At 44.9% G+C, this 27,864-nt stretch overlaps 1 protein-coding gene across 1 annotated transcript in view; it reads left to right on the top strand.

Moving 5' to 3' along the window:
- The window catches only part of LOC137443447 (integrator complex subunit 9-like), a 108,646-nt gene that overhangs the window by 25,325 nt on the left and 55,457 nt on the right, over positions 1-27,864 (top strand). Inside the window, exon 4 of the mRNA XM_068143186.1 lies at positions 25,903-25,965. Coding sequence (XP_067999287.1) covers positions 25,903-25,965 — 63 coding nt within the window. The remainder of the gene's footprint in view (positions 1-25,902; positions 25,966-27,864) is intronic.

Raw genomic sequence — 27,864 nt, 5'->3', positions numbered from 1 at the left:
TTTGAATTCCCTGCAATTTGTTTCTCCTGAACCCCAGGCTTGCTCTCAGAGCAGTGGGCTCTGTTCTGTCCAAAGAACTGTCAGCATATTTTTGTATGTGATGTATTTACATTTCTGTGGTACTGCTGCTGCAGCGTGTGCTTGGGAGAAATCTTCAGACTCACACAGCATCAATGGAAATAATGTGTTAAAAATTCAAAAGCAGCATCTCTTGCCTTCACCTTGACCATTGTAACTGCCTGGAATGGTAAATTCTTTGACCCATGCTGGAAAAAGGCAAAGGAAGGAGTCAAAGGGGGATGTTTTATCATGCCAAGTGGACATTCCTGTTATAGCACTCTCTGGGTGACAGTTATAAAACTTTAGTCCCGGAGAGGCACTGAAGTTTGCTGCGATCTAGTTTTAATCATTTTGAACTCCCTTGAGATGAGGTTAGGAGACTTCTGCCACTAGATGTAATTGCTCATTTGTTATTAGTTGGCAGGTGCACTGTAATTATTAAGAATTTGATTCAATCTTTAATTCTGTCAGTCTGAAGCCAGCTGAGACTACTCACTTTGGGACAAGCAACAGAAGCATCCTCATGAGAAGGCAGATTGGGTGGTAGGTGAGTGTGACGGTTTGAGGCTGTGCCTTTAAGAAAAGGGACAGTGCTGGGACACTCTGGCTGAATGTTTTGGAATATTAACGAAAACAATCAGATATTCTAAACTAATTTAATTGGTAGATTGGTGGAATGCAACTTTAAGTTTTGAGTTAGTTGGAACTTTCCTCAGTTCGCTCCTTTCCTTCTCCCTTTCCAGCTCATCTGCCTCTGGGCTCCCTGCCAGAGCGACCTTGACCAGATAAGCACGAGGCCTACTGATACTCTGCTTTATTAATAACTGCTCTTTTTCACTCTTTCTAACCCTCTTTGGGAAAAAAGGGGAGAGAAGGGGGTACAGGGGGGGAACCCTCCTCCGGAGGGAATTTCGTTCCTGTATTTTTTTGTTTTTTTACTTTGCTGTATATTTCTGTAAATATGTTGTAAATACTGTAAATTGTGTACATATCCTGCATTTTCCAAATTTCTTGTAAAATATAGCATTTTTCCTTGCTTCTCCGGTTGGGCTAGCTGTGGTTTTTCTTCCTCTTTGTGGGAGAGAGGAGGCTGGGCCTTCTCTCCAAACCACCACATTTCTTTTTGGCTGTCCCAATGTGCGGCAGATAATTTGTGGCAATGCCAGCGACGAGCAGTGTGAGTAATCTGGCAGTGCAGGCCTAGAGCCTGACATGGTGGTAGGCCATGCTCAGGATAAATGCAGAGCCAGCTAGCAGTGTAGCAAAACAGTGCTGTGCCTGCAGCATGTAACTAAAACAAGGCACTGGTAGCTACAAACATGGACAGTTATCTTGGGACAACAGGACATGCACCTGCATCAACAAACCTTGCGTGTCATTAGTAGTTGGACTAATAATCTGTAATAGTGCGATGGGAACCAATGAAGCCATGCCAACAAGGCACTCTGAGTTTATATAAAGTTGTAGAAGTTCCCTTGCTATGCACTTCTGCCTTTCCTGTCTCCTGTTTCTTCTACACTTTACTGTGCTATACTCGCACTACAGGCCTGCACCATAGGCCTGCAACACTGGAACAATAAAGGAACAATACTCGATCATATTGGTCAGCCGTATTGATTCCAATCTCCATCGCCCCATATCTGCCGCCCGAATACACCTGAACTCGTGGACAAGGGATCCTCGGACTATGATACTGCTTGACTCAGCATAAAGAGGTACGTCCGAGCGATACGGAAAGCCGGTCAGAATAGCACTGCCCCGGTGCTGGAAAAATTAGCAGCGCGCGCGCGCTCAAAAGGGAAGTGAATCTCACCCTGGCCCAGTGAGTGACCGAGGACGGGCATGGGGAAGCACGCCACGAAACAGAAGATTCTGTGCTAAACGCCCTCCATCTATCCTCTCCATGAGAGGTATTACTGGCAATTCTGGGATCTTAAAAGGGCTATTAGCCTGGGCCCAGAATCATCCCCACGGCAAATAAGCTTTTACTTCCGAAGCATGGGACGAAATTGCAGCCCAGCTGTGGGATGAGGTGCTAAATACATAAAAAAGCAGCTTTTCACTATAGCACCGTGTGACGGATCATCACATACATTGCAATCGAAAAAAGCAGAGCAGTCTACTCCCGATTCAGCTGCTGCGGCGTTTGGTTCTAACCGAGACGAAAAAGGGAGACTCGGAAGGCACCCCCCGCCCTCCACCCCCCTCCTCTCTCCCTGCACATCGTCTGCCGCTCCGTCAGCATCCTCCTCACAATTTCAATTGCCCGCTACTCCTACACGAATCGCGGCTCTCTTATTACTGTCCTTTTGTGTGGAAAAATCTGCTCCTGCCACGTCAGTAGTGGCAGAAGCAAATCCCAATCGAACTGATAAGGCGCGCGAAATCAAAATGGAGGTCGCTACGCATTAAGAATTGCACAAAGAAGACGCCACGTCCACCATCTTGGCAAGCACACTGTGTTTATTAGACACCACCACTGCTGTTCGCCCCAAGCAGAGAAAAAGACATAAAAAAGCAGTGAAACCTGTGGCTCGGCATTTTCGATCCCCTTCATCAACATCTTCCTCTGATACCGCCAGCGACGGCTTGGACTTGGAAGACGAGAGGAACGATGCTGGGAGGCTGTACAGTGCCAACTCTACAACTCCTCTTGGAAAAGATGGAGCGCTTGCAGGCTCGTGATCACGGCATTTTTGCACCCCCACCCTGCCCGCGAGCCCCAGCCACTCCAGTGGTTCCCACCCCAGCAGCGCTCAGCCCGGCAGCCCTCAGCCCGGCGGCGCCCACGCCAGCGGCGCCCCACACCCCGGCAGTTCTCCTGGCAATGCCTTCCGCGACCCCCCATGGCCCCCACAAGTACCAGCGGCTCCGATCAAGGCGGCATCGACCGATGCACTGCCGATAACAGCACTGACACCAGCAGCAGCCACCCCCATGGCGGCGGCAGAAACGGCCCCTTCCCCCCAGCAGTTTCAGCTGTGCTACACCCCCCTGCCTCCTACATTCCAGACATTATCAGCAGAATATAGCACTCCGACGGAGGTTCCAATTGAGTCCCGATAGGGCGATCAGGAGGTGGGAGGGACAGGGAACTGTCCCCCTGCGCTGGTGGAAAGGTACTGAGGGAAGTGTAGTCACAGATGGAGAATCTGTAGAAGGATAACAATGGTAACCTCTGGACTGACAATATTAAGGGAAGCTAGACAAGCCATAGCTACCTATGGGCTACAGTCAGGATACACAACTGCTGTAATCAATCAGTTGTTTTCAACACATTTGTTAATCCCTTTTGACACACGTATGTCAGCAAATAGTGTTTATTACGTGGTCTGAGAGCGATCATGGAGGAGATGGGTGCCTTACAACCTGGCCTCCCAACTCCCAGTCCCCCCAAATTGGGACCTGATTATTATTCATTTGAAGGATCGTTTTCTTTACAATTTGCTTACACCCGGAGGATTCAAAAAAGTCTGCATCTACTGAGTCATCGATTAAGGCAGACTCCACCCACCGATATCAATAGGTAGCCTCAAGGCATGCCAGAATTCTCTGGCACTCTCGTCCCACTTAGATAGACCCATTGTGACTTTCTCATCTATAAGTCTATGGAGGATATTCTGATTGCAACAAAAAGTTACATCCTAAGGCAGTGCTCTCTGAGTTTCAGCCCCTGTCAGCAAGCAGAGACTTGAAAGTCACACTGCCTCAGACCTTGCAACTTCTCAATTAAGTGGCGATTCACTTGCAAATGCCTCGGAAGCCACGCCCCGGCAGCCAGCAGACTCTTTACAAGGTGTCACGCTAACCACCCGGTTGGGGCGAGACCTTTGTTAGATCATATCAGCAAATGCAGCTTCCTGATAAGGCTTTGCAATTAAGTCAGGATTTAGTGATCAAAGAGTGGTCCAGAATCCAGGACAGTAACTCTGATCCTGCGCTTTTCACTACTCAGCAGGGTCTAACAGGGCCACTTGGTTCCTTTGTCGATACCTTACATACGGCATTCAATATTAATTCAGACCTGACTCACGATATGAAAGTAAAAATGCTGGATATTTTGGCATTTGACAATGCTAACAAAGAAACTAAACAGGTTCTCAGCATTTTATCAACAGGTGCCACTGCCTCATGACCGCTGGACGCAACAACGAATGAAGCATCGACAAGCAGCAATGTATCTAGCCACGGCCATAGAAGCAGTCCTGAAACCACCAGTATGACCACCGCACAAAGGAAACAACCTGGGTGGAAATCATCGTGCTTCTGTGCGACCTAGGTACCTTAAATCAAAGTGCCTGACTGCTGGACAGACTCGAAAGTGTCACAGACCTAATCATTTTACTCCAGACTGTGGCAGGCAGGGAAGCTGCTCCCGCAGTGCGAATATACCCCACGCGACGACACCAAACCAGGGTGCTTGGACCGTGCCCCCCCCGCAGCCCCCTCTGGCAGCGCACAGCGGACTTGACAACAGCCGCATATCACTTTGAATCCACAAAGTGTTGTCGAGTTTAATTGGCACGGTCCTTTGGGTCACAGACCCTGTGCTCTGTTAATTGGCAGATTGTCTACCTCTAGACAGGGCATCCTTATAATTCCTGGTTCAGTACATTCTGATTATGACTGGGCTATGAAAATTATGCTCTATACCATTGCCCCTCCTGTTAGCATTCTTGCTGGGACAGATATTGCTCACCTAATATCATCTGAGTCCCAAGTGCCTAAAACTTCTAACAGGATCCAAGGGCAAGAAGGCTCAGGTTCCACCGATATGCCTAATATTTTATTAGCCCTAGAAATCCAAAAGGGAAAACTGGAACAGATTGTAACTGTCAGACACCCTTGTGGACAAATTATGCAATTTTCAATTATTATGGATACTGGAGACGATGTCATCATTATACCTAGTCATAAATGGAATGGTCACTAGCCATTGCTCATGGCAAATGCTGAAGTCATGGGTTTAAAAGGTATCCAACAACCTGGGTTAGCAAACAGCCAGTGCAATTAGCTTTTAACGATGACAAATCAATCACTGTAAGACCGTACATGTTAACCCTTCCAGTTGCTCTATTGGGCTGAGATGCCTTAAGTCAACTAGGTGCAAAACTTGTTACCGTTCCTTCTCTGTAGTGGCTACTAGTCAGCAACCAACCCTCAAATTAAAATGGAAAACACATAATCCAGTATGGGTGGAACAATGGTTGTTCAGACACGATAGGCTGCAAGTCGTTAAGACCCCAATACAGAAACAATAGCAACTAGGTCACACCTTGCTAGCCACCCTCAACCCACCCCTACCCCCACCCCCAGAACAGGGAGGATTTTCTAGTACTACTCTTGCCAACCAAAGCTCTGCTCTGATTTAAAGTTACAGTGCTAATTTCTTCATTTCTGATTGCAATGTCCTTAAGAGATTTGTTAAGTTTTCCTGGTAAGGATAACAAATGGTAAACATAATGAATGGTAAGCATTTGGTATTTACAGATACCTAGTACACAGTAATCGTAGTAAGGTGTAAATACTTAGTAATGGGTTCACATTGTAAGATTTCTTTTGGTTCGAACCTTCTTAGTTGTGTGCCTTGGCATTTCAAAGGAGCTCCATGTAATATAGTTAAGATTTGTAGTAAATAGGTATTAATTTTAAAAAGTATTCCTTAGCTAAGGTAATGTCTTTACATTTCCTTCTTAGACATAGACTAGTAAAAATACAAAAAATGCAAAAAATAAAAAGGTAAGCAAAAAGGTAACAAGTGCAAAGAAAAAATGTAAACATAGAAATATAGAACAAAAGCACAAAAACTCTGGATACAAAACACAGAGGACTAAATAACAGAATAATAATAAAAAAATAAGAGCAACAATAAAAATAAAATATTAAAACCAAATATGACACAATGAAAAATCATAAGGATTACTAACAAAAAATAGCTTTTAACAAAAAAACATAAGAATTGTTAGCAAAAAATAAAAATAAGGATTATCAAGACTACTAGATTAAAACAAACAAAAAATTATACAAAGAAAAAATCAAGAAAATTAAAATGAAAAATGGTAATAAAAAAAAATTAATAGAAAAGAAGAAGGTTAAAAATATAATAAAAAAGCAAAAATCAAAATTAAAATAGAAAATAGATTAAATAAAATAAACATGCAAAATAAAAAATAATTACAATAAAGAATATAAGATCAAAAAAATAAAAGATTAAACACTATATAAAAAGAAGAAAATAGAAATTACAAAAAAAAATAGAAATTGAAAATAAAAAATTGATAAGAATAAAAAATTAAAATACAGATTTAAAAGTTGCAATAACAAAATAAAAAATGATAATAAAGAAGGTAAAAAAGAAATAAATTTTTAAATGACAAAAAGTAAGGTAAAAATAATAATAAAAATTTAATGAATAAAGAAAAATTAAAATACAAAATAACAAAAATTAATTGGAAAAAAATTAATATCAAAATTAGATTAAAATTAACAAAACAAAAAAGTTAACAAAAATAATTAAAAAGTACAGATGAAAAAAAAATAATGAAATGCAATGAAGAAAAAAACACACATTAAAACAGTATAAAATAATTTAAAAACAAAAATGAAAATTAATTAAAGATTAAACAAAAGAACTAGATTAAAAGTCAAAATATTAAACATATCAAAATAATATATTCAGAATAGAAAATAATAACTAAAAATGAAATAAAATAACAAAAAGAAACAAAAAATAAATAATATAAGAAATACATTATAAAAAAATGAAACTACTCAAATTAGAATTAAAAATAAAAAAAATAAAAATAATTTCCAAAAAATAACATTGAAATTAAAAGAAACTTTAAAATTAAACAAAAACAGTTGCAAACATGTAAAAATGAAAAAAATAAACTTAGAAAAAATATATATCTAATGAAAACAAACAAAAATGAAATAGATTTATTGAAAGTAGATTTAAAAATATTAAAGAAATGAATCAAAAATTAATCACAAATTTAAAAATAGCTCACATTTAAAACAAACAAAAAACAGTCAAAATTAGTTACAAAGTATGTGGTATCATAGACTTGTGGAATGAGTCGGGGTTGGAAAGGACCACAAGGATCATTTAGTTCCAACCACTGCCATGGGCAGGGACATCTCACACTGGATCAGGCAGGCTAGAGCCTCGTCCAGCCTGGTCTTAAACACTTCCAGGCATGGAGCCTCGGCTACCTCCCTGGACAGCCCACTCCAGGGCTTCACTACTTTCACGGTGAAGAATTTCTTCCTCACATCCAGCCTGAATCTTCCCATCCCCAGCCTTGTTCCATTCTCCTTAGTCCTGTCATTTCCTGACATGCTAGGATGTCCCCCCCCAGCATTCTTGTAGGCTCTCTTCAGATACTGGATGGCCACGATCAGGTCACCTCGAGCCTTCTTTTCCACTAACTGCAATCATCACAATAAACAACAGCAGAAGAATCAAGACCATGAGGACACAGCATTTCCCATGGAGTCGAACATCGATCACAATAACTGTTATGATAATCTGGGATCAAACAGCATCAATAAGAAGAATGTACCACAGCATTATGCGAATTAGGACTGAATATTGTGGTTGCTTGATAGCTTTATATTCTCTCTTGTTAACTAAATGTGCCTCTGAATGTAGACATCCTAGAGGATAAAGTTTCATCTTTACATTTTCCTTAGTAGAGATTATTAACAAAAAAAAAAAAAAAAAAAGGTGTGTGTGTGACTGTTTGAGGCTGTCCCTTTAAGGAAGGGGACATTGTGGTTGAATGTTTGTAAACGAAAGACGGATCTAAACTAATTTCATTGGTGGATTGGGAGAGAGCACCTTTTGAACTGGGAGTACAGCAGAGAATCCTGGGCAGTCCTATGACAGGGGGAAAGAGAGAATACCCCATAGCAAAAAATTAGCTCATGGCAACCCTAGAAATGATGTAACCCTAGAAACATCTGTGACCGTTTGAGGCTGTCCCCTTAAGAAAGGAAATATGGTGGTCAGATGTTTGTAAACGAAAAGAAGGATCTAAACTAATTTCATTGGTAGATTGGGAGGAAGCACCTTCTGAACTGGGAGTGCAGCAGGGTGTCCTGGGCATTCCTGCACTTTTCTGTTTAGTTCTGTCTATCTTCCCTCCTTCGGTAGCAGCAGCTCGCTGTTCCTGGGCTTTCGACCAAGGCTTGACCTTGAAACTGATAAACTGCAAGGCCTGTATTATCTGCTTTCCAATTAACACATAACTGCTTCTAACTTTTTTCCTCTTTTCTCTCTTTTCTAACCCTCTCTGGGGAAAGGGGGAGAGAAGGGGGAGCAGAGGAGGGAACCCCCTCACCAGAGGGGGGTAACTCTCTTATTTCTGTGCTACTTTATTGTATACTTTTGTATATATTGTAAATATTGTAAATTTGTATATTCAACCTGCATATCCTGTATTACTTTTGTAAATATACAGCACCCCCTGCTTTGCTAATTCAGCTGTGAGGTTTTTTTTCCTTTCACTTTCCAGGGGGGAGGAGAAGGCGCCAACCTTTCCCTTCCAACCCTATGACATTTTTTTTCTTGGCTTACCCAACGTGCGTCAGATAATTAGTTTAATTTATTACTTGATTGATTTAGTGTTTTCTAGCTGAATTAGCAAACATGAAGGTGTTGTGGTTTGTAGAGCTGTTATTCTTTTCAATTTTGGGGGCTCTGGTTTACAGATATTGTTTGGGTTTGATTTTGGATTACCTGGGTAGATATTTGGTGCGGACAATTTATTTGTGGGTTATGTATAGAGTTAGATTATGGTATGGAAAATGTATTGATTTATTATGGCCAGCGAGATACAGAAATGTTACCTCCACCACTCTCCCAATTGAGATAAAGGGTTTTAAGATCCCGCCAGAGGAGAGAGTAACTTTAGGTGATGCCTGGGATCCAAAGGTAATTTATTTCATGTGTATAATTCTGCTGCTGGTGATAATTATCGTGTATCTGCTGGTCTCTTTGCGGCGAGAGTGAAAGGTATCCAGAGCTTGTTTTGTTATTAAAACTAGGTCAAAGAGAAAACGCCGCGGCTCTGGATCAGTCCCAGAGTCATCTAGTGATGAGGAGTGTGCATAATCTCTGTCAGTTAAAAAGAGAGCTAAGAAGTTAATTGGAAAGGCTGCTCTAAATAACTTTGCTGCTGATTCTCGCAGCTCCCAAGGGCAGCGGCTTGTATCAACATGGCGCCTACTCCTTCTCCTCCTCCTTCTTCTCCATCGGCCATTAACAGAGCAACGTCACTTCCACCCACTCCCTCGGTGGGACCGGAAGTCACTGCCCCAGCAGATGATTTATCTCAGGACTTGTCAGCTTCTATTAAGGTGGCTGTAAATTCAAACACAGCTCCAGTTAAGGTGGCTGTTTTAAAGACTAGAAGTGGAAAGACCAAAGATGATGGAGAAGAAGAGCTGGAGACTGATCCTGGTGAGGGGCCCTCTACTCTAAGAAATCCTGCTGAGGAGGAAGAGAAGATTTGTTTTAAAGATCTAGCTAATCTAGTGAGATCAAAGCAGGATAGAGATGCAGCTAGGATAGGAGCTGGCAAAGGTGGTTCTCAGCTTAAAGAGATCCTTGAGAAAATGGCAGGAGGATTATTAGGACAAAAAGTTCAGGGAGAGCAAGAGGAAGATGACATAACTGACTGTTCGTCTCCGAGGGAGGAGCTAAGAAATGTCCGTAAAGATTTCACCAGGGCAGATAGGGAGCCAGTTCTAGCTTGGCTTAGTAGATGTTATGATACAGGTGCTCCAGCTCTAACAGTTGGAGACAAGTCAGCAGCTCAGTTAGGAACTCTCTCGAGGGATAATGGAATAGATAGACATCTAGGCAGGGCTCTCGGTAAGGTTAATCTGTGGATACGCCTTTTAATGGCGGTTGCCCTGAGATACCCTTTCCGAGATGATCTTCCATGGAATCCTAAACCCTGGACTACCATAGATGAGGGAATTAAGCGCTTGAGAGAATTTGCTGTTAGAGAGCTACTCTATGGTGAACATGAAACTCTGAATCCTGATGACATTCCTGTGGGTATTGGTCTTGCTAAAAAGATCATCAAACTTGCTCCTTCTAATTATGCAAACATTCTGGCAAGCAGAATTGTGTCAAGAAGTTATGGTAGAGCTTCTCCTACGGTTGGCCAATTCAGTGATCAAATGAGACAATTGGACGATAGCATGACACGTGTTTCTTTGGTTTCGGCCATTAAAACTATGTCTGGTGATATACAGAATTGCATAAGAGAGTTAAAGGATGAATTTAGAAATTCCATATCTCAATTAGCACAAAGGGATAATTTAGATTCTTCCTCCAGGTGGATACAAGTTTCATCTGTGAGGAACACACATCCTCCAAGGATGTTATTCCAAAACAGATCAAATCAAAACAGACCACCAAGGCAATCACGTAGAACTATTTGGATAACTGCGTGATCAGTTTGGTGAGAACATGAACCGCTGGGATGGCCAACCAACTTCTAATCTTTTCAGGAGACTGAGGGAATTGCAAAGTGGCAGAACCCGAGGTAGCAATACCAGAAGGGTAGCTGTTACTTCCACAGTTCCCCAGAACAACTCTAGTAGCTCCAACAGTGGCTCCAGTTATAACATGCAAAGTTATAACCCTGCACACTGTGCGCAATGCACATGTGGGCATGTTCCCCATAACTAGGGGTGCCCTGCCTCCCGCCAGGGGGAGGAGAGAGATAACAGAGATAATAGAATCTATTGGGATGTGTACATCCAGTGGACTGGCACTTCACAATTTTGGAAGTACAGGGCCTTGGTAGACACAGGAGCTCAGTGCACCATAATGCCATCAAATAATCAGGGATCGGAGTCTATAACTATTCTGGGAGTCACTGGTGGATCTCAAGAGTTAAGTAAGGTGGAGGTTAATATATATTTAACTAGTAAACAATGGAGGAAGCATACAGTTGTGACCGGACCTGATGCACCTTGTATTTTGGGAACTGATTTTCTGAGAGAAGGGCGTTTCAAAGACCCTAGAGGTTACAAATGGGCTTTTGGAGTAGCTTCAATAGAAATTGATGGACAAAAATTGAAGCTGTCTGCTTGACCTGAGCTTTCTGATGAATCTGCAATTGTGGGACAACATAAGATATAGGACATTAAATTGCCGGTTGCTTCTCAGACTGTGCATCACAGACAATACAGAACCAACCATGACTCTTTGTTGCCCATTCAGAATCTGATTCGTCAGTTGGAGAGTCAGAAAGTCATCAGCAAAGCTCATTCACCTTTCAACAGTCCAGTGTGGCCTGTGCGAAAGAGAAACAATTTCCTCTGGGGACCTGAACAGCAAGCAGCCTTTGACCAGATAAAGCAAGATGTGATTCAAGCAATGGGTCTGGGACCTGTCCGAGATGGTCCAGACATTAAGAACATTTTGTACACGGCTGCAAGTGACAATGGTCAAACCTGGTGCTTGTGGCAAAAAGCTCCAGGAGAGACACGTGGACGACCTCTTGGTTTCTGGAGTCGAGGTTACAGAGGTTCAGAGAGTAATTATACTCCAACAGAGAAAGAAATTTTAGCTGCCTATGAAGGAGTAAAGGCATCTTCTGAAGTAATTGGAACTGAATCACAACTTCTCTTAGCTCCCAGATTACCAGTTTTGAATTGGATGTTCAAGGGCAAAGGCTCCACACCACATCATGCCACAGACTCAACATGGTCTAAGTGGATGGCTCTGATAACACAGAGAGCTCGAATGGGAAATCTTGAAAGACCTGGTCTAGTGGAGGTGGTCTCAAGTTGGCCTGAAGGTACCAACTGTGCTAAACCTCCAGAGGAGAAAGTAACTCGTGCTGAGGAAGCTCCTCCTTACAATGACCTTTCTGATGATGAAAAGAAATACGCTTTGTTCACAGATGGTTCCTGTCGTCTTGTTGGAAACAAGCGAAGGTGGAAGTCTGCAGTGTGGATTCCAACACGCCGAGTTGCAGAAGCAGAGGATGGAGAAGGAGAATCCAGTCAGTTCGCAGAGGTAAAAGCTGTCTAGCTAGCTCTCGACGTAGCTGAACGTGAGAGATGGGCAAAGCTTTATCTCTACACCGACTCATGGATGGTAGCCAATGCTCTGTGGGGTTGGCTAAAGAACTGGAAGAAGAGTGGTTGGCAGAGAAAAGAAAACCCATTTGGGCAGCCAACCTATGGCAGGACATTGCTGATCGAATCGAGAGAATTCCAGTGAAGGTGAGACACATCGATGCTCACATTCCTAAGAGCAAAGCTACAGAGGAACAGCAACACAACCATCAGGCAGATGTAGCTGCAAGAGTTTCTCAATTAGACACGGACTCTGATCTTGATCTCGAGTGGAAACACCGAGGTGAGATATTCTTAGCTCAGTGGGCTCTCAATTCGTCATGACATCAAGGCAGAGATGTGTTGCAGTTTGATCTGGGTGCCCCCCTGTAATGTTTACTTCCTGTGTCCAGAAGTCCAACCCAGAGGGGTGGACACAGGAAATTATGTAGTATTTCCTACCACAATCCTTTGCACCACTATAAGATCCAGTGCGGAGTCTAGCACGCTCTCTTTTCTTCCTCCTCCATCAGCCGGTAACTGGGGGAGATGTCTCCTGGCTTTGGGCCTGGCTAGGCCCAAGGCCATGGGGGGATGGGCAGTCTCAGATCTGGCCAGCTGAGACTAGCCTAGCAGTGGGAGGGGGAAGAAGGGGCCCTGGGGGTCTTGGGTGTACCCTCAGGTAGGGATGGGATCTCTCTGGGTCTGTTTGGGGATTTTTCTTTGTCACTGTGCTTTTGCTTTTCTGTAAAGGTTCACTGCTTTCTATTTAAACTTTCCATCACTTTTGCAATCCGTTTGTCTGAGTGTTTATTGTTGCCAGGGGTGGGGAAGGGGGCTGCCTCAACCCAGCACATTCTTGGTAGCAGAGGATGGTTTCGGTGGGCAGGGGGTCTGCCCCCAACCCCTTTACATTCTTGGCGAGACCGCCAGGAGTAGGAGTTGGTTATTGTGGCTACTCTGCAGATCGGATTGCAAAAGATAAGAGAGTTTAAATTCAGTTCTGGGCGTCATTTTGGTCTTCTGGCAGTTGGGGGCTCGTGTTGTTGGGGCGACTGTGTTAAGTTCTTGTGGATTGCAGGGGGACCCCTGGTGCGTGGCCAGTGGCACAGAGTCCCTCCTGCTATTTCAAGTAGGGGTGGTTCTTAACCATCGGAATGGGGGCACCGCTTGAGAATGCGGGACCTGTCTTCCCCCACCTTTATTCTCTGCGGAGCGGTAGAAGTGGCAGGGAGTGAAGTGGGGGAGGAGCAGTGGCGAGCAGATCAAAGTCAGGTCTGTTCTCGCTGCGGGGTAGGGTCAGCCGCGGCGAGCGGGTGAGCTCGGCTCTCTATGGGCGAACGGGGACTCCAGCTGAAAGCCGTTCTCAAGGGCCCTGAGGAGGTGCTTACGGCTTTTGCTGGAGGAGACGTTTGAATGCCCGAGGGGTGGAGGCGATTTTGATTCTGTACCGCGGCGATAGAGACGGCCGGAGCCCTCCTGTATGCTCGGGCGGCGGCGGGCCCGGCCGTGCGCTTGGAGTGGCGCCGGTGGCTCCCGGCCATCCACTCGGGCTGCGGCAGCGGCGGGTCCGGTCATGCGCTCGGAGCGGCGACGGCGGTCCCCGGCTGTCTGCTCGGGCTGCGGTGGCTGTGAGCACGGCCGTCCACTTGAGCTGCGGTGGCGGCGGGACCGGCCGTGCGCTTGGAGCGGTGCCAGCGGTCCTGGCCATGCGCTCGGGTTGCGGCGGGGCCGGCCCTAGTCTCTTCCCCGACTTTTTCGGACGAGTTCCGAAAATGGCGCCGAGTACCTGGCTCCACCTCCCTTCTTCTCACTAGGTTGTGGTGCAGCCCCTCCCTCTGCCAGGGGAGGGTTAAGTTTTTGGATGCTGTCACGTTTTGGAACGCGAACGCCTAGCGGGAAGGCGGTGTACCATGACATGCATCTGTAGAGCCTCGGGCAGTGGCTGGAAGCGGTCAGCACTGGGCTTGAGATAGGTCCGTGCAGGGTTGTGAAAGGCTCAGCGTGCTGTTTTCCTGGAGGGGTGGAGAAGCAGTTAGAGCCTGATTGTTCTGACTGGCTTGCCCCAGGGGTGGAAATATGCCGCTGAGTAAATAGAGATGGGAATAATGGTTTGGTTGAGAAGTTGTGAGGTTCTTTCCAGGTGACCAGGATGTCCAACGTTGTTCACAGAAGAGTGAACTCTGCATCACTGAGAGGTTCTACTAGATGAGGGAAGAAGAATTGGAATGGATGGACACTAGAGCCTGAATGAGAGACTGTTTGGGTGGACGCCCAGATGAAGATATGGACTTTGCTGAACATGTCATCAGAATAGTTCTGATTTAATGATGTGTTTGGGTGCACAAACCCAGCACAAGATGCAACATACCAGTGGGCTCGTGACAGATCCATAGACATTTCCATGGATGCTATCACACAAGTCATCCATGACTTTGACATTTGTGCTGCTGTTAAGCAGGGAAAACGAATTAACCCCTTGTAGATGATTCAAAAGTCCAAGAAAATCAGAAAATGAGAAAAATGGAAAAAAGTTCATTCCTTCGCCGACGAAGCAAAGAAAAGGGAAACAGGGATTCTCAGGGTCTCTTAGTTGACTCAGGGTTCTCAGGGTTCGTGCACTGTAGATTTCCTCGTTGATTCTTCCTTTGGACGCGATGTAGCTTCACAACAGTTCGAAATTAACCTCTTTCAGCTAAAGTTAAATTTCTTTGTGGAATACACTGAATTTCACCATTCTCTTGCATTACCCAATAAGTGTGACCCGGACCTTCATCTGAATCCACCCCTCGGACAGGTTTAGCCTCTCCTGAGGGTGAAAATACCCAACAGTTTTACCTAACAGATTCTTTTCTCTAAGAACAGGAACTCTATCACCTTCTACTTTCTGTAGCAGATCTGAATGTGCAGGTCCAGCTCAGTTCACTGAACCTCTACTATTTACCAGCCAGGTTGCTTTTCCTAAATGCTTTTCCCAGTTTTTCAAAGACCCACCCCCCATGGCTTTAAGAGTGGTCTTCAACAAACCGTTGTAGCATTCAATCTTCCCTGAAGCTGGTGCATAGTAGGGAATATGGAACATCCACTCAATACCGTGCTCTTTTGCCCAGTTCTTTACAAGGTTGTTCTTGAAATGAGTTCCGTTGTCTGACTCAATCCTCTCTGGAGTTCCGTGTCTCCACAGGACTTGTCTCTCCAGACCGAGAATGGTGTTGTGTGCAGTTGCATGTGGAACTGGATAAGTTTCCAACCATCCAGTGTTTGCCTCTACCATAGTAAGCACGTATTGCTTACCAGAACGAGAACGTGGTAGAGTGGTGTAGTCAATCTGCCAAGCTTCACCATACTTGTACTTGGACCATCTGTCACCATACCACAAGGGCTTAAGTCATTTTGCCTGCTTAATAGCAGCACAAATGTCACAGTCATGGATGACTTGTGTGATAGCATCCATGGAAATGTCTATGGATCTGTCACGAGCCCATTGGTATGTTGCATCTCTGCCTTGATGTTCTGAAGAATCGTGAGCCCACCGAGCTAAGAATATCTCACCTCGGTGTTTCCACTCGAGATCAAGATTAGAGTCCATGTATACTTGAGAAACTCTTGCAGCTAGATCTGCCTGATGGTTGTGTTGCTGCTCATCAGTAGCTTTGCTCTTAGGAATGTGAGCATCGATGTGTCTCACCTTCACTGGAATTCTCTCGATTCGATCAGCAATGTCCTGCCATAGATTGGCTGCCCAAATGGGTTTTCCTTTTCTCTGCCAACCACTCTTCTTCCAGTTCTTTAGCCAACCCCATAGAGCATTGGCTACCATCCATGAGTCAGTGTAGAGATAAAGTTTTGGCCATCTCTCACGTTCAGCCACGTCGAGAGCTAGCTGGACAGCTTTTACCTCTGCGAACTGACTGGATTCTCCTTCTCCATCCTTCGCTTCTGCAACTCGGCGTGTTGGAATCCACACTGCAGACTTCCACCTTTGCTTGTTTCCAACAAGATGACAGGAACCGTCTGTGAACAAAGCATACTTCTTTTCATCATTAGAAAGGTCATTGTACGGAGGAGCTTCCTCAGCATGAGTTACTTTCTCCTCTGGAGGTTTAGCACAGTTGATACCTTCAGGCCAACTTGAGATTACCTCCACTAGACCAGGTCTTTCAAGATTTCCCATTCGAGCTCTCTGTGTTATCAGAGCCATCCACTTAGACCATGTTGAGTCTGTGGCATGATGTGGTGTGGAGCCTTTGCCTTTGAACATCCAATTCAAAACTGGTAATCTGGGAGCTAGAAGAAGTTGTGATTCAGTTCCAATCACTTCAGAAGATGCTTTCACTCCTTCATAGGCAGCTAAAATTTCTTTCTCTGTTGGAGTATAATTACTCTCTGAACCTCTGTAACCTCGACTCCAGAAACCAAGAGGTCGTCCACGTGTCTCACCTGGAGCTTTTTGCCACAAGCACCAGGTTTGGCAATTGTCACTTGCAGCCGTGTACAAAATGTTCTTAATGTCTGGACCATCTCGGACAGGTCCCAGACCCATTGCTTGAACTACCTCTTACTTTATCTGGTCAAAGGCTGCTTGTTGTTCAGGTCCCCAGTGGATATTGTTTCTCTTCCGAGTCACATCATACAGAGGTTTCACAATCTGACTGTATCCAGGAATGTGCAGCCTCCAAAATCCCGCTATCCCCAAGAAACATAAGGTCTCTTGCTTGTTTGTTGGATTTGCCATGGTAGAGACTCTATTTACCACATCCACTGGAATGTGTCGACATCCATCCTGCCACCGCACTCCCAGAAACTGAATTTCTGTGGTAGGTCCTTTCACCTTGTCTCGTTTGATGGCAAAACCTGCATCCAGAAGAATGTCAATGATTTTGTTCCCTTTCTCGAAGACTTCCTCAGTAGTTTTACCCCAGACGATGATATCATCAATAAACTGGATGTATTCTGGAGCACCGCCTTTCTCCAGAGCATCGTGGATCACTGCATGACAGATGCTTGAGCTGTGGATCCAGCCCATTGGCAATCTGTTGAAAGTGTACTGGATTCCTCTCCAGGTGAAAGCAAACTGAGGCCTGCATTCCTCTGCTATGGGAATAGAGAAAAATGCATTAGCAATGTCTATGGTAGCATACCACTTGGCCTCTTTGGATTCCAGCTCATACTGTAGTTCCATCATGTCTGGTACTGCTGCACTCATAGGTGGTGTCACTTCATTTAGGGCTTGGTAGTTTACTGTCAGACGCCAGTCTCCATTCTGCTTCTGCACAGGCCACACTGGTCTGTTGAAAGGTGAATGAGTTTTGCTGACGACTTTCTGACTCTCCAACTGACGAATCAGATTCTGAATGGGCAACAAAGAGTCACGGTTGGTTCTGTATTGTCTGTGATGCACAGTCTGAGAAGCAACCGGCAATTTAATGACCTGTATCTTGTGTTGTCCCACAACTGCAGATTCATCAGAAAGCTCAGGTCAAGCAGACAGCTTCAATTTTTGTCCATCAATTTCTATAGAAGCCACTCCAAAAGCCCATTTGTAACCTCTAGGGTCTTTGAAACGCCCTTCTCTCAGAAAATCAATTCCCAAAATACAAGGTGCATCAGGTCCGGTCACAACTGTATGCTTCCTCCATGATTTACCAGTTAAACTTATATTAACCCCCTCTTTACTTAACTCTTGAGATCCACCAGTGACTCCTAGAATAGTTATAGACTCTGATCCCTGATATTTGATGGCATCATGGTGCACTGAGCTCCTGTGTTAGCTAAGGCCCTGTACTTCCAAAACTGCGAAGTGCCAGGCCACTGGATGTACACATCCCAATAGATTCTATTATCTCTATTATCTCTCTCCTCCCCCTGGCGGGAGGCAGGGCACCCCTAGTTATGGGGAACATGCCCACATGTGCATTGCACACAGTGTGCAGTGTTATAACTTTGCATGTTACAACTGGAGCCACTGTTGAAGCTACTAGAGTTGTTCTGGGGAACTGTGGAAGTAACAGCTACCCTTCTGGTATTGCTACCTCGGGTTCTGCCACTTTGCAATTCCCTCAGTCTCCTGAAAAGATTAGAAGTTGGTTGGCCATCCCAGTGGTTCATGTTCTCACCAAACTGATCACGCAGAGTTATCCAAATAGTTCTACGTGATTGCCTTGGTGGTCTGTTTTGATTTGATCTGTTTTGGAATGACGTCCTTGGAGGATGTGTGTTCCTCACAGATGAAATTTGTATCCACCTGGAGGAGGAATTGAAATTATCCCTTTGTGCCAGTTGGGATATGGAATTTCTAAATTCATCCTTTAACTCTCTTATGCAATTCTGCATATCACCAGACATAGTTTTAATGGCTGAAACCAAAGAAACTCGTGTCATGATATCGTCCAATTGTCTCATTTGATCACTGAATTGGCCAACCGTAGGAGAAACTCCACCATAATTTCTTGACACAATTCTGCTTGCCAGAATGTTTGCATAATTAGAAGGAGCAAGTTTGATGATCTTTTTAGCAAGACCACTACCCACAGGAATGTCATCCGGATTCAGAGTTTCATGTTCACCATAGAGTATCTCTCTAACAGCAAATTCTCACAAGCGCTTAATTCCCTCATCTATGGTAGTCCAGGGTTTAGGATTGACATCTGCTGGGAACGCAACACGGCAGAGAGGAGACAGTCTAGAAGGTTTTTAGAATGCATGGAGGACAGCTTCTTATCCCAGGTGCTGCGAGAGCCTACCAGGGGCAAGGCTATGCTTGACCTCCTCTTCACCAACAGGGAAGGACTGGTGGGCGATGTGGTGGTTGGAGGGTGTTTGGGGTCCAGTGACCACGAGATAATTGAATTCTCGGTTTTTGGTCAAGCCAAGAGGGGCGGCAAGAAGACCTCCACTCTGGACTTCCGGAGGGCAGACTTTGGGTTACTCAAGGAACTAATTCAGAGGGTTCCTTGGGATAAAGCCCTTAAAAACAAAGGGGTCCAGGAGAGCTGGACCTACTTCAATGAAGAATTGTTGAAGGCTCAGGGACAGGCTGTGCCAATGTGCCAGAAGATGAGCCGCCGGGGCAGACGGCCAGCCTGGATGGTTCAGGAACTTTTAATGGAACTGAGGGAAAAAAAGAGGGTGTATCACCTTTGGAAGAGAGGGGAGGCAACCCACAGAATGTTTAAGGATGTTGCTAGGTCTTGTAGGAAGAGAATTAGGGAGGCAAAAGCACACTTGGAGCTTAAACTGGCCTCTACTGTGAATGACAACAAAAAGTCCTTCTATAAATACATTAATAGTAAGAGGAAGGGGAAGGAAAACCTCCACTCCTTGGTGGATACGGAGGGGAACATTGTAACCAAGGATAAGGAAAAGGCAGAGATACTTAACACCTTCTTTGCCTCAATTTTTACTAGAAGGGCAGAACGTCTTCCTGACAGCTGGCCTGCAGAGCTAGCAGAAGGAGCCAGGGAGCTGCACAGTTTCCCTATGTTCAATGAGGAGGTGGTTGGAACTCTCCTTAGCAGCTTGGATCCCCACAAGTCCATGGGACCAGATGGGATTCATCCTAGGGTGCTGAGAGAGCTGGCAGATGAGCTGGCCAAGCCACTCTCCATAATTTTCCAGCAGTCCTGGCTCACTGGCGAGGTCCCAGAGGACTGGAAGCTGGCCAACGTGGTGCCCATCCATAAGGGCCGGTTGGATGAGCCAGGGAATTACAGGCCTGTCAGCCTGACCTCAGTGCCAGGCAAGATCATGGAACAGGTCATCCTGAGTGCAATAACACAACACTTACAGGATGGCCAAGGGATCAGGCCTAGCCAGCATGGATTTAGGAAGGGCAGGTCCTGCCTGACCAACCTGATCTCCTTCTATGATCAGGTGACCCGCCTGGTGGATGTGGGGAGGCCTGTGGATGTAGTCTACCTGGACCTCAGCAAGGCCTTTGACACCGTCCCCCATAGCAAACTGCTGGCCAAGCTGTCAGCCCATGGCTTGGACGGGAGCACACTGCGATGGGTTAGGAACTGGCTGGAGGGCCGAGCCCAGAGAGTGGTGGTGAATGGTGCCACATCCAGCTGGCAGCCAGTCACTAGTGGTGTGCCCCAAGGATCAGTGCTGGGCCCTGTGCTCTTTAACATCTTTATTGATGATCTGGATGAGGGCATTGAGTCCATCATCAGTAAATTTGCTGACGACACCAAGCTGGGGGCAAGAGTTGATCTGCTGGAGGGTAGAGAGGCTCTGCAGAGAGACCTCGACAGGCTGGACAGATGGGCAGAATCCAACGGCATGAGATTTAACACATCCAAATGCCGGGTTCTGCACATTGGCCACAACAACCCCATGCAGTGCTACAGGCTGGGGTCAGAGTGGCTAGAGAGCAGCCAGGCAGAGAGGGACCTGGGGGTGCTGGTTGATGGTAGGCTGAACATGAGCCTGCAGTGTGCCCAGGCAGCCAAGAGGGCCAATGGCATCCTGGCCTGCATCAAGAACAGTGTGGCCAGCAGGAGCAGGGTGGTCATTCTGCCCCTGTACACTGCACTGGTTAGGCCACACCTCGAGTACTGTGTCCAGTTCTGGGCCCCTCAGTTTAGGAAGGATGTTGACTTGCTGGAACGAGTCCAGAGAAGAGCAACAAAGTTGGTGAGGGGTTTGGAACACAAGCCCTATGAGGAGAGGCTGAGGGAGCTGGGGCTGCTTAGCCTGGAGAAGAGGAGACTCAGGGGTGACCTTATCACTCTCTACAACTACCTGAAGGGAGGTTGTAGACAGGCGGATGATGGTCTCTTCTCCCAGGCACCCAGTACCAGAACAAGAGGACACAGTCTCAGGCTGCGCCAGGGGAGGTTCAGGTTGGATGTTAGGAAGAAGTTCTATACAGAAAGAGTGATTGCACTATGGAATGGGTTGCCCGGGGAGATGGTGGAGTCGCCATCATTGAAGGTGTTCAGAAGGAGACTTTATGGGGTGCTTGGTGCCATGGGTTAGCTGTTTGGGTGGGTTGGATTGGTTGATGGGTTGGACATGATGATCTTGAAGGTCTCTTCCAACCTGGTTTGGTTTATTCTAATAAAGGTTTATTCTAATAAAGGTTTATTCTAATTCCATGGGAGATCATCTCGGGAAGGGTATCTCAGGGCAACCGCCATTAAAAGGCATATCCACAGATTAACCTTTCCGAGAACCCTGCCTAGATGTCTATCTATTCCATTATCCCTTGAGAGAGTTCCTAACTTAGCTGCTGACTTGTCTCCAACTGTTAGAGCTGGAGCACCTGTATCATAACACCTATTAAGCCAAGCTAGAACTGGCTCCTTATCTGCCCTGGTGAAGTCTTTACGGACATTTCTTAGCTCCTTCCTCGGAGACGAACAGTCAGTTATGTCATCTTCCTCTTGCTCTCCCTGAACTTTTTGTCCTAATAATTCTCCTGCCATTTTCTGAAGGATCTCTTTAAGCTGAGAACCACCTTTACCAGCTCCTTTCCTGGCTTCATCTCTACGGACATCACGTAATTCCTCGCGGGGAGAAGAACACTCTGAAATATCATCTTCGTCTTCGTCTCCCGTAATTCTTTGTCCATATAATCCTGCTGTCATTCTGCTAAGGATCTCTTTAAGCTGAGAACCACCTTTGCCAGCTGCTTTCCTAACTTCATCTGTATCCTGCTTTGCTCTCACTAGGTTAGCTAGATCTTTAAAACAAATCTTCTCTTCCTCCTCAGCAGGATTTCTTAGAGTAGAGGGCCCCTCACCAGGATCAGTCTCCAGCTCTTCTTCTCCATCATCTTTGGTCTTTCCACTTCTAGTCTTTAAAACAGCCACCTTAACTGGAGCTGTGTTTGAATTTACAGCCACCTTAATAGAAGCGGACAGGTCTTGAGATAAATCAGCTGCTGGGGCAGTGACTTCTGGTCCCACCGAGGGAGTGGGCGGAAGTGACGTTGCTCCATTAATGGCCAATGGAGAAGAAGGAGGAGGAGAAGGAGTAGGCGCCATGTTGATACCAGCCGATGCCCCTGGCAGCTTGCCAGAATCAGCAGCAAAGTCATTTAGAGCTGCTTTACCAATTAACTTTTTAGTCCTCTTTTTAACTGACACAGATTCTCCACACTCCTCATCAGTAGATGACTCTGGGACTGATCCAGAGCCACGGCGTTTTCTCTTTGACCTGGTTTTAATAACAAAACACGCCCTGGACACCTTCTTCTCCCGACGCCAGGAATACAGAGAATGCACATTAGTTATCACCAGCAGCAGAATTATACACATGAAATAAATCACCTTTGGATCCCAGCCATCACCTAAAGTTACTCTCTCCTCTGGCGGGATCTTAAAACCCTTTATCTCAATTGGGAGAGTGGTGGAGGTAACATTTCTGTATCTCGCTGGCCGTAATAAATCAATACATTTTCTGTACCATAGTCTAACTCTATACATAACGCACAGATAAATTGTCCACGCGAAATATTTACCCAGGTAATCCAAAATCAAACCCAAACAATATCTGTAAACCAGAGCCCCAAAAATTGAAAAGAATAACAGCTCTACAAACCACAACACCTTCATGTTTGCTAATTCAGCTAGAAAACACTAATTCAATCAAGTAATAAATTTAACTAATTATCTGCCCCACGTTGGGCGCCAAGAAAAAAAAATGTCGTAGGGTTGGAAGCGTAAGGCCAAAGAGCCTCCTCCCTCCCCCCTGTAAAATAAAAGGAAGGAAAAATTGAAGGGAAAGAAAAAACACTCACAGCTGAATTAGCAAAACAATGGGTGCTGTATATTTACAAAGCATGGAAACTCAGGGGAATTTACAGAATTTACAATATTTACAATATATACAAAGATATACAATAAAACAGCACAGAAATGAGAGTTCTCCCCTCTGCTGAGGGGGTTCCCCACCTCCACTCTCCCCTCTCTCCCTCTTTCCCCAGAGCGGGTTAGAAAGATAGAGAAAAGAGGAAAAAAGTTAGAAGCAGTTATGTGTTAATTGGAAAGCAGTTAATACAGGCCTTGCAGTTTATCAGTTTCAAGGTCAATCCTCGGACGAAAGCCCAGAACAGAGAGCTGCTGCCTAAAGGAGGATCGGAAGAAAGACTGAAGACAAAAGTGCAGGAATTCCCAGGAAACTCTGCTGCACTCCCAGTTCAGAAGGTGCTTCCTCCCATTCTACCAATGAAATTAGTTTAGATCCTTCTTTTTCGTTTAGAAACACCCGACTACCATATTCCCTTTCTTAAGGGGACAGCCTCAAACGGTCACAGCCCTTGTGGTATGGTGACAGATGGTCCAAGTACAAGTATGGTGAAGCTTGGGAGATTGACTCTGCCACGTTCTCGTTCTGGTAAGCAATTTCAAGAACAATCTTGTAAAGAACTGGGCAAAAGAGCACGGTATTGAGTGGATATTCCACATTCCTTACTATGCACCAGCTGCAGGGAAGATTGAACGCTACAACGGTTTGTTGAAGACCACTCTTAAAGCCATGGGGGGTGGATCTTTGAAAAACTGGGAAAAACATTTAGCACAAGCAACCTGGCTGGTAAATAGTAGAGGTTCAGTGAACCGAGCTGAACCTGCACATTCAGATCTGCTACAGAAAGTAGAAGGTGATGGAGTTCCTGTTGTTAGAGAAAAGAATCTGTTAGGTAAAACGGTTTGGGTATTTTCTCCCTCAAGAGAGGCTAAACCTGTCCGAGGGGTGGTTTCAGCTGAAGGTCCGGGTCACACTTATTGGGTAATGCAGGAGAATGGTGAAATTCAGTGTATTCCACAATGAAATTTAACTTTATCTGAAAGATTTTAATCTCAGACTGTTGTACAGCTACATCGCATCCAAAGGAAGTATCTGCGAGGAATCTACGGTGCACAAACCCTGAGAACCCTGAGGGTCCTGAGTGAACTAAGAGACCCTGAGAATCCCTGTTTTCCTTTTCTTCGCTTCGTCGTTGTTTTCCATTTTTCTTGCTTCCTGATTTTCTTGGACTTCTGAATCATCTATATCTGAGTATAGCTGGAATGGACTATGAACTTTACTTACGAACTGTAAATATTGTTTTGGATCGGATGGACAGTATGAACAACCAATGAAATTTTTTAGAAGGGGTGGACTGTGCCCGTTTGAAGCTGTGCCTTTAAGAAAAGGGACAGTGCTGGGACACTCTGGCTGAATGTTTTGGAATATTAATGAAAACAATCAGATATTCTAAATGAATTTCATTGGTAGATTGGTGGAATGCAACTTTAAGTTTTGAGTTAGTTGGAACTTTCCTCAGTTCGCTCCTTTCCTTCTCCCTTTCCAGCTCATCTGCCTCTGGGCTCCCTGCCAGAGCGACCTTGACCAGATAAGCACGAGGCCTACTGATACTCTGCTTTATTAATAACTGCTCTTTTTCTCTCTTTTTAACCCTCTTTGGGAAAAAAGGGGAGAGAAGGGGGTACAGGGGGGGAACCCTCCTCCGGAGGGAATTTCGTTCCTGTATTTTTTTGTTTTTTTACTTTGCTGTATATTTCTGTAAATATGTTGTAAACACTGTAAATTGTGTACATATCCTGCATTTTCCAAATTTCTTGTAAAATATAGCATTTTTCCTTGCTTCTCCGGTTGGGCTAGCTGTGGTTTTTCTTCCTCTTTGTGGGAGAGAGGAAGCTGGGACTTCTTTCCAAACCACCACAATGTGTTAGGCTAGAGCTTTAGCTGGGGATATTTTTGTTTCATGCATAATCCTGAAGAATGTGACTTTTGATGTCACAAAGATTTCTGGTTTCTACCTTGAAGAAAGAGGAAGAAATAGAGGACTAGAGATCCAGTAGAAATAAATCTAACAGAAAGCCACGTGGAGGTTAGATCCCCAAGAGATGTTTCATCAAATACTCTGAGACAGGGGCTAAAAATTGTGTTCTGCCCCTAATAAGCCAGAAAAGGTTTGATGTTATTTGGAATCAAAACTGAATTCCTAATTTGTAAGACAACCAGGGCTGTCTTACAGAAGGTGCTGTGCACACCTTTGAAGTCAGGAGAGCAGTGATTTAGAGAAGAGTGGTCTTCACTTTTCAGTTCATACTTCTGACTGATGGTCAAAGTCAACTTGCATTGTTACAGATTTCCTAGACAACACATCTGCTGTTGGAAGAGCAGAGAAAATGCAGCTTCCTAGGACAACACCTCCTTCATGGCTCCAGCAAAAGCAGTCACTGGTTTCCAGAGTGCTGGTTCCTTGCTTACCAGAGTGCTGTGTCTATTCCTCCAAGTGAGACTCTGATCCCTTGAAGTGCCAAGCGTCGTCATTACAGAATCCCAGCGTGGTGGTGGGTTGGAAGGGACCTCTGGAGATCATCCAGTCCACCTTCCCCCAAGCTAAAGCAGCATCACTTAGAGCAGGTTGCACAGCATTGCATCCAGGCAGGCTTCAAATCTCTCTAGAGAAGGAGACTCCACAACCTCTTTAGGCAACCTGTTCCAGTGTTCCCATCACTCTAACAGGAGAGAGGTTTTTCCTTATATTCAGATAGAACCTCCTGTGTTCCAGTTTGTGCCCATTGCCCCTTGTCCTGCAACTAGGTACCACATGATCTCTCATGAGAGCAAGTTCAGCAGATCTGCTTACAGTAAATTATATCTAGAAAAGATTTAAACATAATGTAGTAACTGGCTGGAAATGACCTATCATGAAAAGTACTTGAAAGTGCAAAATCTGCTGCACTGGAGTAACATTGCATTGAATTTATCTTCTCTTTTGGTGTGTTTTTCATACAGGAGCTAAAGGAGTGCTCTGGCCATGTGTTTGTAGACTCTGTGCCTGAGTTCTGTTTACCAGAGGTGAGTTTGTTCAAAGCCATACTGAAAAATCCATCTCCATTCAGTCATGTGAGAGAAACTTGCTAAACTATTACCATTGGATTTATGCCTGTTTACTAGTATCATAGAATGGTATGGGTTGGAAAGGACCTTAAAGATCATCTAGTTCATAGAATCAATAAGGTTGGAAAAGACCTCAGAGATCAAGTCCAACCTGCCACCCAATACCTCATGACTAACTAAACCGTGGCTTCAAGTGCCACATCCAGTCCCCTCTTGAACACCTCCAGGGATGGCAACTCCATCACCTCCCTGGGCAGCACATTCCAATGGCCAACAACTCTTTCTGTGAAGAACTTTCTCCTCACCTCAAGCCTAAACTTCCCCTGGTGCAGCTTGAGACTGTGTCCTCTTGTTCTGGTGCTGGTTGCCTGGGAGAAGAGACCAACCCCCACCTGTCTACAACTTCCCTTCAGGTAGTTGTAGAATTCCAACATCCCTGCCATGAGCAGGAACACCTCCTACCAGACCAGGTTGTTCAAGGGCCCATCTGACTGGGTTTTGAACACTTCCCAGGATTGGAACCTACACAACTTCTCTGGGCAACCTGTTCCAGTGCCTCACTACCCTTATGGGGAAAAATTTCTTCCTAATGTCTAATTTAAATCTAACTGCTTCCAGTTTGAAGCCGTTATCCCTTGTCTATCACCACGTCTTTGCAAAAATCCCTCTCCAGCTATCCTGTAGGCCCTCTTCAAATAATGGAAGGCTGCTGTAAGGTCTCCAACACTCAGTAAATAATAATTCTAAAACCTCTGTGTTGTTAAGGTGCCTCTAATATCTATGTCACTGGAAAAAGAATGAAAACAACCCTTTTTGACAATGGTTTAGGGAGATTTGGAAGGTGTCCTTGAGCAGATCGGTATCTCACAGAAGACTAAGACTTAACTGTCCCTTTTTCTGGGCTTTCCAAATACAATATGACTGAGCCTAACTCAGTTATGACAGGATACTTGTGCTGATCTAGATAAGGGCAGTGAATGAAGACAAGGAAAGCTGCTTGTCTCTAACCACAGATGTATGACCTGCCTAGTGGAGTTCCCCCAGGGAGCTGGCCCTGTGCTTAAGCCACTGTTTGATTCCACCGGGCTGCAGTCAGTTGTGGTGTTCTGCTGGCAGCAAATCTAGGTTACAAAGTTTTGCTGCCTTCTTAGCTGTTTGTTTCAGCTTCTGTGAGGTAAGAACTGTACCTTTGTATCCACTGGCACAACTGCAAGTGTCTGCTCCTCCACCTGGTTTTTTTTTTTCTTTCCAAGAATACTGCAGCTTAAACAAAAGCAGAAAGCAAGACCATTGAAAAATGTTTGAATTGACTGGGATTACCTGACTGATCAGCTAAAAGGTGTATGTAGGAGAGATGAAAAAGTAAAAAGTTGAGCAGAGAGTGGGAGGTGAACAGTGAGGAGCAATTGCTGGATTCAGGAATAGCATCCTCTTTCCTCAGCTGTGTTCAGGCTGTGATAACATTCTTTCAGTTCATCTTGGGATGTTTTCTCTGTGTTTCAAAGAGACAATTGCTTTTGGGCAGCAATTTTTTCTTTTTGCCTTTCTGCCTGACCTTATTGACAGGAAATACAAAACACTCCTGGAAGGTTGTTGTCACATTACTGGGGTTCTGGTGATAGCATTTCTATCTGTTGATTCCATAAAACTTGCCTCTTGTAGCTTCTGACTCTTGTCACCTTGATTCTTTGAAGCAAGCTGGCAGCTCTGGAGCTGATTTTGGCAAGTGACATCCACAGAGCTGTGTGCAACTGCTTGTTTTCCACAACTGGAATGGATATAATCCAATCACAAATGAAAACAAACAACCCCAAAACTTAATAACTCTGGCTTATGAGTTTTCTGGTTACTATCCTG

The sequence above is a fragment of the Melanerpes formicivorus genome, unplaced genomic scaffold (assembly GCF_026170545.1).
Source record: "Melanerpes formicivorus ecotype bairdi unplaced genomic scaffold, bMelFor1.0.p_v2 SCAF_9, whole genome shotgun sequence".
Classification (NCBI taxonomy): domain Eukaryota; kingdom Metazoa; phylum Chordata; class Aves; order Piciformes; family Picidae; genus Melanerpes; species Melanerpes formicivorus.
Note: the sequence above shows the minus strand (reverse complement) of the source record. Positions and strands in the feature narration are given on the sequence as shown.